General features: G+C 42.2%; 1 protein-coding gene and 1 pseudogene across 1 annotated transcript in view; both read left to right on the top strand.

Moving 5' to 3' along the window:
* The window catches only part of MUC4 (mucin 4, cell surface associated), a 256,422-nt gene that overhangs the window by 197,713 nt on the left and 44,388 nt on the right, over positions 1–14,321 (top strand). Inside the window, exons 41-44 of the mRNA XM_088444695.1 lie at positions 539–744; positions 7,809–7,887; positions 11,481–11,654; positions 11,776–11,877. Coding sequence (XP_088300821.1) covers positions 539–744; positions 7,809–7,887; positions 11,481–11,654; positions 11,776–11,877 — 561 coding nt within the window. The remainder of the gene's footprint in view (positions 1–538; positions 745–7,808; positions 7,888–11,480; positions 11,655–11,775; positions 11,878–14,321) is intronic.
* Positions 3,162–3,280, top strand: LOC148508230 (5S ribosomal RNA; annotated as a pseudogene).

The following is a 14,321-nucleotide window of genomic DNA, read 5'->3' as shown; positions in this document are numbered from 1 at the left end:
ACTCTAACGGTCGGGGTAGGTGCCTGACCCTAAAGGTCGGGGTAGGTGCCTGACCCTAACGGTCCCTTCTAGTGCTTAACCCTAACCCTCCGGTAAGTTCCTCACCCTCCTTCATGTTGCCTAACCCTAACTGTTGGGGTAAGTGCCTAACCCTCCAGTAAGTGCCTCCCTAACCCTAAAAAAAAAGAAAAAATATGTTGACCATTTCTGTGTTGGCCATTTGTGTGTCAACCTGTTGACCTTGTTGCCCAACTGTATCTGTGGACCTTCTTTCATGTTGACCTTTAAAGTGTCGACCTATGGTCTATCTACCATCTGGTGTCTATCAAGAAATTGTCGACCTTTTAACTGTCTATCTATAGTCTGGATACCCACTGAAACTGCCAACGAGGAATGACAGCTGCCAATTTCCATTGCATTTAAAGTAACATGGGAAAATTCAATCATTAATACATTGCAATTAAAAAAGACCTTATACATATTTGTCTTGTATTAATTTGATTAGATTTAAATTACATTTCTCATCTCATGTTTACAGGATGGATGTTTGGAGATCCCCACATTACCACCCTGGATGGACTCAGTTACACTTTCAATGGACTTGGAGATTTTATCCTGGTTAATGCTTCTGATGTGAATACGTCCTTCATGCTACAGGGACGTACAGTGCAGTTCGGTACAGCGATGGCCACTAACTTCCAGGCGTTTGCTGTACAGTACACCTCACCCAATGCCAGTGTTAAAGTGAGTGTCACTCAGATCACAGGGAGAAATGATTGCATTAATGTGTAAAATAACATATTGTACATACTGTATATTGTAGTGTCAAGATAAATGTATCTCAGAGAACTTAAATTCAAAGGTCTGAATCATTTATATCTGCATGGTGCATTGATTTTTTTTAAAAATTATTTCTCTGTAGCCATACATTCATAAACTATAATTTTGCCTGTTTGGTCACACACCTTTTCTGGACTAATAATAGTGTGATAAATTGAAAGGGAATAATACAGTTGAAGCGCTGCTGACTTGTACACATGTTCTAATTTGGAATATTACACATAAGCAGGATGCAGCCACAGAGCTGGATTAAGAGGGAGTGGGGCATGTACCCTGGGCCCTCCTCTTTCAGGAGCCCCCCCCTCCCCCACACACACTTTAATCATAGGTGTAGTGTAGAAACTGCTCTGCGAGCTGGAGAAAAAAAAAGGGAAGTGGAGTGCAAAATCTTCATTTTATATTTTGTTTTTTTGTTTAAACTTTGAATTTATTGGTATTCTACTTTCAACAAAATCAAAGGTTACATTTTATTGACCATTTACATTTTTTAATGCTGTAAATGGGTGGGTTAGGACCCCAGTGCATTGCTTTGCCCAGGGCCTACAATTCTTTTAAGATGGCCCTGAGAGTAGGTGGGAAAGTTTTGCTGCCAGTGGTCACATGATGTGTAGGAGGCACTGACAATGTGCCAATATCACAACCCATGTGTGTGTGTGTGTGTGTGTGTGTGGAGGGGGAGGGGGGGGGGGGGTGTAATTATCCAGCTAGAGCCAATATTTAGAATATATGGGAAGGGGGTCCTAGACTGCACACCCTGAATATATATATAATGGGAGGTGCTACCTTTTGAGACCGTTAATGCAGGCACAAAAAAAAATCACAGATGCACAACTCCAATTACTAATTATATATATATATATATATATATATATATATATAAATAAATTTTGCGATGCACTGAAGCAGACCAACCAAAGCAATCCAGGGAACCCACACCCCAAAAATCAACCCAAAGCTGCACTACCGTATATGAATTGCATGACTTACGTATGTCCTTCAATTTATGTCATGTAGTGCAGCTGTGGGTTGATTTTTGAGGCGTGGGTCCCCTGCATTGCTTTGGTTGGTCGGCTTCAGGGCATCGCATTATAACACATTTCTCCTTTTTTGCACATTTTAAACACATTTACTGTTTATTTATTATATATGTAATTCACTTTTCTACTCTATACATGCAGCTGTAGCTGCTATTATCTATTTTAATTTTCACTTCACCTTTCTTATTAGAGCGATGCCCTGGGGTGGCTCGGCTGAGCTGGTTTGGGGGTGTCCTGCGCCCTGGATTTGAACCCCTGTAAGTTAGGGACCTACCCTACAGAGCCAATATTTACCCTGCATGCAAAAAATAAATATTTGTATTGTGTGCATTGCAACATGGTTTGCTAACAACTCAGAACCAACCTTTTAATGTTAATGGGAAGAGTCTAGCAAAATTACTGTGCCATTGCTGACATAAATGTCAGACAACAGTGGAAAAACTGTGGTGGAGGAAAGTGTATGTAAAAAAAACAAGTTGAAATTGTTGGATGTGGTGGAAGACAGGTAGTGTGAGGTAACAATCGTGTACGGTGATGGTGAAAGTGGTTTTGATTGAGCATGGCGACAATACTGGATTTAGTTAAGGAAAAATAGTGTGATGTTCTGGAGAAAAGGGCGTATCAAACATAAACCCTGTAGGGCAATATTTCAAATGGGGAACACTTTTGGTTTCCCCAAAGGCTTCTGCAATTATTTATTTAATGCCAATGATAAAAAAAAAAATCAAAAATATTCTATATGTCTGTGATCTGGTGAATGATGAATCTAATACATGAAATACACATATATATATATATATATATATATATATATATATTATATATATATATATATATATTAGTAAGACAGATTTTATATATATATTTTTTATATATATATATATATATATATATAAATATATATATATATATATATATATATATAATATTCCACAGCCTTGCACTCAGGTCCCTCAAGGGGTTGCTTGCTCCGATGGGAAGCACCTCCACATATACAATACGGAGAAAGGCAGCAGTTAGAGACTTTTTAGCAGTGGAACTTCAGTGTTTAATCTTTGATCAATGTTTCGGGGATCGACTCCCTGTCGTCAGGATACAATCAGTGAAACACACACAGTCAAAAAACTTAAATATTCTTACCTCCATGACACTTCCCACGGTCACCTTAGTCACAATTCTGGTTCTGGGTTGTATCAATGCAGCGGATTGACCTGCACTGTTTGTCCCATAGGAGTAGATCTAGGAGATAGAAATGAATCCTAGTAGTTTCTCCATTGAAGACTGGCCTACAGCCACACCACACTGGACATGCCCAATCTCATCTGATCTTGGAAGCTATGCAGTGTTGAGCATGGTTAGTACTTGGATGGGAAACCACCTGGGAATACCGGGTGCTGTAGGTAAAAAGGCCAGTCTTGAAAAAGTCTCTAGTCAAACAAAGACGAAATGCGTTGACGCCAGTGCTCTTTTTATTCCTGTATATGGCAGAAGCTTCTTTGAATGGTCTTACAGCATAACTATATTTTCATTTATCGCCGCTCAAATGGCTTCCATCGGCTCTCACTACCCAGAATGGAGAAACTACTGTACTTGGATTAATTTCCATCTCCTAGATCGACTCGTATGGGACAAACAGTGCACGTCAATCTGCTGAATTGATTTAACCCAGCGGGCGCCTCACGTACACGGCACTTCTCACTGACCCACAGGACATTCTCTGAAAGGTGAACATACTACAGTTTGTAGCTGCAGCTACAGACGCCTCACTTTGTGGTGGTGGATCCCGGAGAGGTGAGAGAATATACCTTATAGCTGTGACCATACACACCCGGCTCTCTCTTCAAATTAACTAATCTACAGTAGAGAGAAAGCCATATATAACAGATTGTTACTGTGTTCATATGAAACAGTGTCTGTGCTGGGACGCCAGGACAGACGTTAAATATACTTTCTATCAACTGCTACAATTGTGTTACATTTTACAAGAGGATAAATATTCAATTACCACCAGTATTGGACTCTATTCAATCTGATGTTTAGAAACAGAACAAATTACCAGCAATACTTTTTTTAACCAGATGTGATTTTCCATCTCTATGTTTTGTGTTTGTTTCTATGGATATTAGTTATATGGATTGTACCCTTAATATGTATTTATATGTGATGTAAACATTTATTTTATTATAATACTAGATCTATTTATATTTATCTATATATTTTTATCTAGATTTGTTTAGGCCGACATCTAGCGAGGTGTATCTGTCTTTTTATGTTTAATCTTGCAATTTTTAAAATTTTTAACACTAAACTTCCTACACAAGCTGCTGATTTAATACGTGACAATTGTGTATACATTGAATTATTAGCGCCGGGAGCTGGGTAGAGTTCCTACCACGGATCCTGATAAAAGTGTTACTCCTACCGTATGTTGGACCATTCTTTCTTTGAACTGACGTTCAGTTTTCCCAACATAGATAAAGCCACCTGGGTACGTCAATACAAACACTACAAAATTTTGAGGTGCAAGTTAATGGCCATCTAATGTTAAGTCTAGGGGGTATATTTACTAAGATTCGAGATGGTCCCAATTTTCAAAGTGATTTATCTCGCTGGTACTCGCCAAAACTTGGGTGATTTAATCCCTTTTTTTATTCCAGATTTACCAACAGGCGATTTGAGGCTAAACGAGTTTGCCGATGGTGAAGCAGAATGAGATATCTCTCCCGAGTAACTCGTTTTGCAGGAGATTACTCACCCGAGATTGCAGTGTTTTCTTTCTGCAAATCTCTCCCGAGCTAGCAGCCAGCACATATCAGTGAGATATGTGTTGGCTGCTTGTGTTTTAAGGCTTGTAAAAAAGGGTTAAATGTTTTTTAAAAAAATGATGTGAGGTCCCCCCCAAAAGACTGACCAGCCCCGGGCTTGCCAGCCTGTCCTGGTTCTTAAATTTACAGGGAAAAAATGTGTAGGGTTCCACTGTAAATTTATGAACCAGCACCAGACAGCAGGGACAGAGTTGGTTTTAAATATACGGAGAAAAAAAATGGCGTGAAGTTCCCCGTATATTTATAACCAGCCCTGGACCCTTTCTAGCGGGGGACTGATGCCACAGTCAGGGGAGCCCTTTCACCGGGCCCCCCAGCCGCAGCATCAGCCCTGACCACTTGTCAGCCCAGGCCAGGGATCCCTGGCGAGTTGAGTACCCCTCCAATAAAGGGGTACCCCTCTCCAGGGCACCCCTGGCCTAGGCTGATAGCCCAGGGCTATCCCCGGCACCCTAGGGTGGTGGGTGCCGGGTTGATAGTTTATGTGTAGTGTAAAAGAAAGGGCTAAATATTGTCTTTAGTTGTGGAACAACATGTCCCAGCAAGCCTCCCCCGCATGCTGGTATTTGGAGAGCTTTACTCAGTCTGTTTGGATTCGGGAACACCCGTTTTTTTGTTTTAACCCTTTGGGTGCCTACTTGGAGAAGAGGACGTGAACTACGCATAGGAGAGGTGAATATGGAATTTTTTTTTTAGGTATCGCTATGGATTACTTCGAATACTAGGTGAGTATGTGTGATAGTGAGTGTGAGTGTGCATGTATGTTATAATAAAATTTTACTGTCACTGTGTATGTTGTGTTTTTTACGTATTACTTTGGTTGTGGAACTGCAAGTGCCAGCGGGCCTGTAATGCCCCGCATGCTGGTATTTGTGGTTCTCCAAATACCAGCATGTGGGGGAGGCTTGCTGGTACCTTTATTGGAGGGGTATTCAACTCCCCAGGGATCCCCGGCCTGGGCTGACTAGCGGTCAGGGCTGATGCTGTGGCTGGGGGGTCCAGTGAAAGGGCTCCCCTGGCTGTGGCATCAGTCCCCCGCTAGAAAGGGTCAAGGGCTGGTTTTAAATATACGGGGAACCTCACGCCATTTTTTTTAATCCATATATTTAAAACCAGCTCTGTCCCTGCTGCCTGTTGCTGGTTCATAATTTACAGTGGAACTCTACAATTTTTTTTCCCTGTAAATTAAGAACCAGGACAGGCTGGCAAGCCTGGGGCTAGTTGGTCTTTTGGGGGGGACCTCACATCATTTTTTTAAGTAAATTAACCCAATTTTAACCATTTACAGAAATAAACATACACAAATCACAATGATTTGTGTATGTTTCTGACCATCTCGCAGCTCAGGGGTTTGAGAGTTTGAAAAGTGATTTTGACAGAGAGTTTGCTCCTATCTCTCCCGAGCTTGTCATCCCGATTCTTGGTAAATTTGAGAGATGTATGTTTTAGGTGAAAAGTACTTGTCCCGATGGTGATTTGATTCGAGATTGCTATCTCACCCAAGTTTTACAAGTGAGATGAGAGAAATGCCTCTCTAACTCACCCGACTTTACCTTTAGTAAATTTGCCCGCAGGAAAAAAATGAATAAATCACCCGTAATGGTCATCTTGACCTATCTCGATTCTTAGTAAATTTACCCCTAAAGCTCTGTCCAAAAGTAGAACAGAACTATTGAATAACACATAGGGCAAAGAAAAAAGTAAAAAAATCCCACGGGTTAATCAGTACAATACGTTGAGTAGATATGCAAAGAGAAGAGCCAAACAGTGGTGGCCCATAGCATCTACTGACATTGAATTACCCTTACTACAGACATTATGCCTAGTTAGACTAGAGGGAGAAGCATTAGAGATATGGTTATAAAAACTGACATCGCTGTTTTTAATAAGGCTACCAAACATTTTTTGAGTAGAAATAATGGGAATTTCAAGTGCTTGGGATGCACTACGTGCAATTATCTCACACCAGAAGATGAGAATAGACATCCATACTCTGGCAAGAAATTTAACTTTAGATGGCCATTAACTTGCACATCGAAATTTGTAGTGTATGTTTTGACGTGCTTGTGTGGCCTTATCTATGTTGGGAAAACTGAACGTCAGTTCAAAGAAAGATCGGCCCAACGAAGGATTGCCATACGGGCGGCACTTTTATCAGGATCCAGTGATCAACCAGTGGCTCGCCACTTTACCCTTTAAACATGGGATGGCTACCCTTAGGTATAAGATGGTCAATAATGTCCCCCATTCGTAATCTTTCATTTGGATGCATTGTATCCTAGGGGATTAATGATTCCCTTGGGTTGTCCAACTTTCTCTAATCAGTTGACATTTTTACTTGAGATTTTTGGTTGATTTCCTTTGTAGAATTTTTGCATGACTCAGAGCTACATGTAGTATGGCTTACATCATTTAATATATATTGATAAAAGTGCTAATATTTTTATAAGATCATTTTGATTGGATAATACATGCTACAGTATTCACCTTCAGCATTTTCATGCAGGCTGTTGCAGCATGTCTTAATATATTTGTCACAGTTTTGTAATAGCATATTTAATACTAGCTTTATTAAATGTATAGTTTTGTAATAGCATATTTAATACTAGCTTTATTAAATGTATGTTTTATGTTTTTTTCAATTGAGTTTAGTGTATTAGTAAACAGGAGGAGCAGCATTTTTTGGTGCACCTATATTGTTATGTGTATTCAAGCTGTTTTATTGTTTACAGCATTCCCATAGCCACCAGTCACAGGGCGGTGACGTCACTTCCGGTGTTTTCGGATATGCCGTTCCCGGAAGTGGGAGAGCCAGAACTGTGACTGAGTTGGCTGTGGTGACTGCAGGGGGTGTAATGGAGGTAAGAGTATTTAAGTTTTTTCACTGTGTGTATTTCACTGATTGTATCCTGACGACGGGGACTCGATCCCTGAAATGTTAATCAAAGGTTAGACACTGAGTTTCCACTGCTGCCTTCCTCCATCTTGTATATATATATATATATATATCTTGTCTTACTTACCAATTGATTATTATTTGTGTAATATTCTGCTTGGTTGCCCCATAATATTCTAAAGATTAATTGTAATTGTGTTTTTCTTTTAGGTGGAGTGGTATCTTGAAGAGGATGACAATATAACTTCTCTTCTAGGTGGTCAGAATGTTCTATTTAGTCGATCAGAAGGTACTGTAGGAACATGCCAAGAGAACAAAGCGAATAATTTAATACCTGGTGCTGAAATGGATAGCTAAAGAGGTCCATACACTACCAACGGATCGCGACAATGTTGCGGTCATGCAACTCGTCATCTCAGGATTGGTAAAATCCAACATTGGATTTCACAGATTTGCCGATCACGATCAAAATATAATTGTGATTGGCACATCTGTGAAATTTAACATAAAAGAATTTCACTGATCCTCCAATGGGTCGCCGAACATTGATGGTGTTTCCAAACGGTAGATGTAGCTATGAAGTTTAGCCATAGCAATAAAAAATTTACAAAAAATTCACAGAGCTGAAAGAAGGTGGAAACTGTGGTGCTTAAAAAATTATGGTAATAATGGTTAACAATCTGGCACTAGTCCTACTACATACAGGAGATATAAACCCAGTGTTCACACAACATGCAGATTATCTGTGTAATCCAACACCTACTATATAGGTTTTGAAGGATCAGTTTGGATGTGTTTGCAAATAAGATTCCAGATAGTGAACCCACAATAGGTATTATGTCATTGTTCCTCCAAAATATTATGCTCAAATAAAAGAAAAGAGTGATTGTGCATTCTCAGGTAAAGCAGTGACATTTCTTAACACATTACACTCACATTTAAAAAAATGTGTACAGTATGTAACCACATATAGTGGTGCACCTCCGACCTGCTGCTTCTTATCCCAGATGCTAAATCCGGATAGTGATATCAGAGTCCTGAACACCCACAGTTCACAGTCCTGGCAGGATCCTTAACAGTCAGTTCTCAGCGGTGTTCTTGTGGTCACCAGCTCAACATGTTTCAGGCAAAGGGCCTAATTCAGACCCGCTCGCAAGCGGGTCGATAGTGGGGAATTGCGCATGCTCGGCGTGCGCAGTGCGCGTGCGCAAGCCCCGGAGCGAGAGGGAAATTCTCTCGCTCCTGGGCTCGCTACAAACGGGGCGGCTGTCGATGTTGATGTCAGTAGTGAACTTCCTGCTCTATTAGAGCAGGAAGTTCAATGGGTCTTGCGGTGGTCGAGACCATACCACAAGGGTCTCGTCGCAAGCCCAATGGTCGCGACCATCACCTGGCTGCTTGCAAAAGCTGTGGGTGGTCATCCAAAGCTTAGCGAGCGGCCAGGAGGCTGGTTAAAAAAAAAAAAGCGGCTGTCCTGATTCAGAGCGAGCCCTCGCTTTTTGCGAGCGCCTCTGAATCAGGGCCTAAAAGTGAAAAATTGGAATAATGGGGATGTTGACAAACTACAATATATATATATCTGCAATTGGTAAACAGAACACTTTAGTATTTTGTACATATGTTTGTAGTACTTTACAGAACCTAAATATTTGTGATACTTTAATATTGTACAAAATATAAAGGGAACAATGCACAAACATACTGTAGCTATACTAGGTTGCATTATCGGACCCTGATAATTAAACTTATCAAATTGGACATGAGTGTTTGTTTGGCAAGGTTCGCATATAGGCCCTGATTCAGAGCCAGACGCTCTGACAGAGCGCTCGCTCTGAATCAGGGCCGTCCTTCTTGATTTTTAGAGCAGCCTCCTGGCCGCTCGTATAGCTGTGGGTGACCACCCACAGCTATAGCGAGCGGCCAGGAAGATGGTCGCGATGGTCAAGACCATTGCGACCATCGGGCTTGCGACGAGACCTTTGTGGTAGGGTCTCGTTTCCTCGTTTCAGCTCAAACAGAGGGCCTGATTCTGACCCGCTCGCGAGCGCTGGACGCTTGCAAGCGGGTCAATGGTGCCGAATTGTGCATGCGCACGACATCATTATGGGCCTCGCACCAAAGGGGGCGTGCTGTCGATGGTGAGTGACAGCACGCCCCCTTTGGTGGGCGTGCCGGGGGCGTGGCTGCCAGATGGAGACGTTCCCATGGGAACACCTACCGTCTGAGTCCGGCCCCACTGACATCAGTAGTGATGTCAGTGGGAGTGATTTTGGCTCTGATAGAGCCAAAATCACTCCAGGGCTTGCGGCAGCGAGACCCTACCGCAGGGTCTCGTCGCAAGCCCGATTGTTGCGATGGTCTTGACCATCGCGACCATCATCATGGACGCTCGCTATAGCTGTGGGTGGTAACCCACAGCTATGCGAGCGTCCATGAGGCCGCTCCAAGTTGAGGGAGGAGGGCCCTGATTCAGAGCGAGCGCTCTGGTCAGAGCATTCGGCTCTGAATCAGGCCCAGAGCCCGAAAGCACTCCCACTGACATCACTTGTGATGTCAGTGGGGCCGGCCCCAGACGGTAGGCGTTCCCATGGGAACGCCTCCGTCTGGGCAGCCACGCCCCCGGCACGCCCACCAAAGGGGGCGTGCTGTCACTCAACATTGACAGCACGCCCCCTTTGGTATGAGACCCGGAGCGACGGTTTGCCCGTCACTATCCGGGTCTCGCGCATCCGCACGACAGAGCCAGCTCCGGCGTGCGCATGCGCACTGGGCCACCATCGACCCGCTTGCAAGCGCACAGTGCTCGTGAGCGGATCTGAATCAGGCCCATAATCCCCTTAACTCCAGAATGTGAGATGCTTGGAGAATATGGGCCACCTTCAATTAGTTTCGCACCCTCAGAAAAAGCGAATTCAGAACAGGCGGCAAGTGCTGTCAGAATTGTGAAAATCAGCCTGAACACCCCAAAAAGATGCGCTAACATTGGGGATCAATGTAGATGTGTCCGAATAGCCCTAATAAAACTGTTTGGGGTACTTAAGTTGTTTCAATAGCTTCTTATTAGTGTACTTGCACAAGTGCTGAAGAATGGCATTAAGCAGTATTTTTTGGTGAATAAGTAGTCCTGGCAAATTTGGGGTACTTGAAAATGGCATATTTTTATGTCTCTCAATTGAACTTTAAAAAATTGTGATAAAACAACCCTGATACATGCACCTGCAATCCCAAGAACACTTGGTCCCTCCTTACAGCACCCCAAGAAGTATATTTTGCTAGTTTTTATGCTTGTCCCCCCACTTTGTACCTTTTCACCCCCAAAATTAAAGTACTTTTTTATGGTGTTGAGTTTTTTCTCCAGATTTTTTGACACAGTTGTCCTTGTGGGGCTCTCCCAAAGGTTCTGAGTGTTTTCCCCACTTTGCACCCCAAAATAAAAATGTTGCACTTCTTTTCACCTGCTATTCTTAGGCAAATCTTTTTCGACCTATTACATTGCATTGACTTTCTGCGTAGGCGAAAAGCAAACTTATTTTGGAGATAAGTTCCGACCATGCGAAAAGCCCCAATCCACGATACTTTTTCGCAGAAAACGGCTTTTTGCTTCTAATTGAATGCGGCCCAAAGATGTATAGATCATTCTGATGCCTTTACTTGGGTAGAGAAACATTACTCAGCTATGAAGGTAAAGTAGGCAGTAGCTGTTTGGAATTGAATTGAAGGTATATTACTGTACATTTTATTTATTTTTATATAAATAATACATTAGATACATATTTCAAATAAATAAAGGCAATCAAGCTATAGTACAAGTGGCAGAACCAATTACATAAATTAAACACTTCTTTTAAAAAATAAACTATTGTGATCTCTTTTTATTCCTAGACATGGATGCGCTGATCAATAACACAAACCCAGCCGTCTTTCTGCTAAATGATGGCTCCATTACTGCAACCTTTGAGGGCCTTCTATCTGTGTCAGTGTCGGCTTACTCCAGAATGCTGAGCGCTGTAACCAGTCTTCCCAGCAACTTCTTGAACAAAACCGAAGGCCTGCTGGGTAAGTCTATGAAGCACAGATAAAGGTGCTTAATTGTGGTGTTAATAGACTTGTTATTTTACTGTATACTTACACATGTATTAATTATTCTTCTTGGTATTAATGTAACATCTGTATGTAGGTAACTGGAACAACGACCAGAGTGACGACTTCTTAAGCCCAAATGGTACAAACTTCCCCAGCAACAGCTCAGAAGAAGACATATTTCATTATGGAATGCTGTGTAAGTGCTATGCTTTCAGTTAGTTCAGTTGCTATAAATCTCTGGGGTGCACAGTGCAAGTAGTTGGCGACATTGAATGAATTACAGGTAGGAGGAGGAATGGCTAACACTATAGGAGATTGGAGTGAGAATGAAAAACAATGTGAGATAATAAATAACAGGGGCAAATTAATTTCTGGAGAGGAATTTGGGGAAGAAATATATTACTGGTGAATAGGAGAAACAAATGACATGTATGTAGATGAGAATCAGAGCACACTGTTCCCACCATTGGTAGGGCATAAACATACTGCTATACTACGAATGGTGCTTGAAGCATTTTCTTTGTACTGCATATTCTGTTAACAGTGACTAATAATAATTAGAGGTGAGCGGTTCAGTTTTGACACGGTTATGTTCAGATCTGACAACATCATCTTAGTGGCTATCCCCAGGGCTGCAACTAAGGTGGGGGCTAGAGGTGCACATGCACCGGGTGCCGGAATGCAGGGGGTGAAAAAGGGCTGACTCAGCCCCTAAACACCCCGCACAGTCTTGTAGTGCGCGGTGACTTGGGGGCTGCAGATTCCATGCGGACAGCTCCGTATGCATGGGCTCTGCTGAGAACGGTCATCCAAAAATGGCCACCGCCGAGGAGAAGACAGATGCTAGAGGTCCTACTGGACCTCTAGTGTCTGTTAGGCTAGCGCAATGCACATAGCATTCCCAGAAGTGCCGGGAACACTGGCGCTGCCGAGAGAAGATGCAGAAAGCTGCATATTCTCCCGTGAAACCCCCTGGCAACAAGCATGAAACCCCTTGGCAACGAGCATAAATCCCATGGCAACGAGCATAAACCCCCTGGCAATGAGCATGAAACCCCCTGACAATGAGCATGAAACCCCTGGCAACTAGCATAAACCCCATGGCAACGAGCATGAAACCCCTGGCAACGAGCATGAAACCACCTGGCAACGAGCATGAAACTCCCTGGCAATGAGTGTGAAACCCCCATGGCAACGAGCATGAAACCCCCTGGCAACTAGCATGAAACCCCATGGCAATGAGCGTGAAACCCCCGAAAACGAGCATGGAACCCCTGGTAATGAGCAGGTAATTTTAAAGTAATTGGAAGCCCTACCGTGGGCATAAAATGGTGTTGGGCAAATATGTAAGTGGCACTTTGGTAATAGGCATTACAGTGTGTGGCATAATGTGTAATGGGCATTATGGTGTGTGGAATAATGCAAGTCACTATACCAGGGATGTCTGACTAGTGCACTACCTAATGGAGGAGCAAGGACAAAATCCAGGTAAGGGAAGGGAGGAGGCACAAAATTATTGCCTTGAACCGGGTGACAGATATCCTAGTTTCGGCCCTGCTATCCGGCTGTCACATGTTTAAGATAGCCATTGGATGACATTTCAGATGAAATCTACTAATGTGTCATATGTTTCTCAAAGAACAGCTCTTGAAACTTAAATGCAATATGCTAAATAGCATATTTTGACATAGCAAAGCCTAAACAAATTTAAATAGCATATACATTTGTATCTGAAAGTTATATAGTTAATGAGGTTAAAACGTGATATATGTCAGCCTTTTATAATTGCGTATATGCAGAAAAAAGTAAAACAAATACAGCAGTAGTATGGCAGTTGTCAATTGAAACATTCCTTTTTGTTCCTAAAAACATATGTCTCAGCATTTCAGTGGCATGGATTAGAACAGAAAATCAGTTCACCGCTGGGAAATAAAAATATAGCTGTGATTGGGACATAACACTATAACTGTGACTGGGACATAGCCCTATAACTGTGACTGGGACATAACCATATAACTGTGACTGGGACATAACACTAACTGTGAATGTGACATAACTATAACTGTGACTGGGACATAACACTATAACTGTGACTGGGACATAGCCCTATAACTGTGACTGGGACATAACACTATAACTGTGACTGGGAAATAACACTATAACTGTGACTGGGATATAACACTATAACTGTGACTGGGACATAACACTATAACTGTGACTGAGACTGAACACTAACTGTGACTGGGACATAACACTATAACTGTGACTGGGACATAACACTATAACTGTGACTGGGACATAACACTATAACTGTGACTGGGACATAACACTATAACTGTGACTGGGACATAACACTGTGACTGGGACATAACACTATAACTGTGACTGGGACATAACACTATAACTGTGACTGGGAAATAACACTATAACTGTGACTGGGATATAACACTATAACTGTGACTGGGACATAACACTATAACTGTGACTGAGACTGAACACTAACTGTGAATGGAACATAACACTATAACTGTGACTGGGACATAACACTATAACTGTGACTGGGACATATCTATAACTGTGACTGGGACATAACACTGTAACTGACTGGGACATAACATTATAACTAGGGGTGAGCGGGTT

Source organism: Taudactylus pleione, unplaced genomic scaffold (genome assembly GCF_031769625.1).
Source record: "Taudactylus pleione unplaced genomic scaffold, aTauple2 ptg000372l, whole genome shotgun sequence".
Classification (NCBI taxonomy): domain Eukaryota; kingdom Metazoa; phylum Chordata; class Amphibia; order Anura; family Myobatrachidae; genus Taudactylus; species Taudactylus pleione.
Note: the sequence above shows the minus strand (reverse complement) of the source record. Positions and strands in the feature narration are given on the sequence as shown.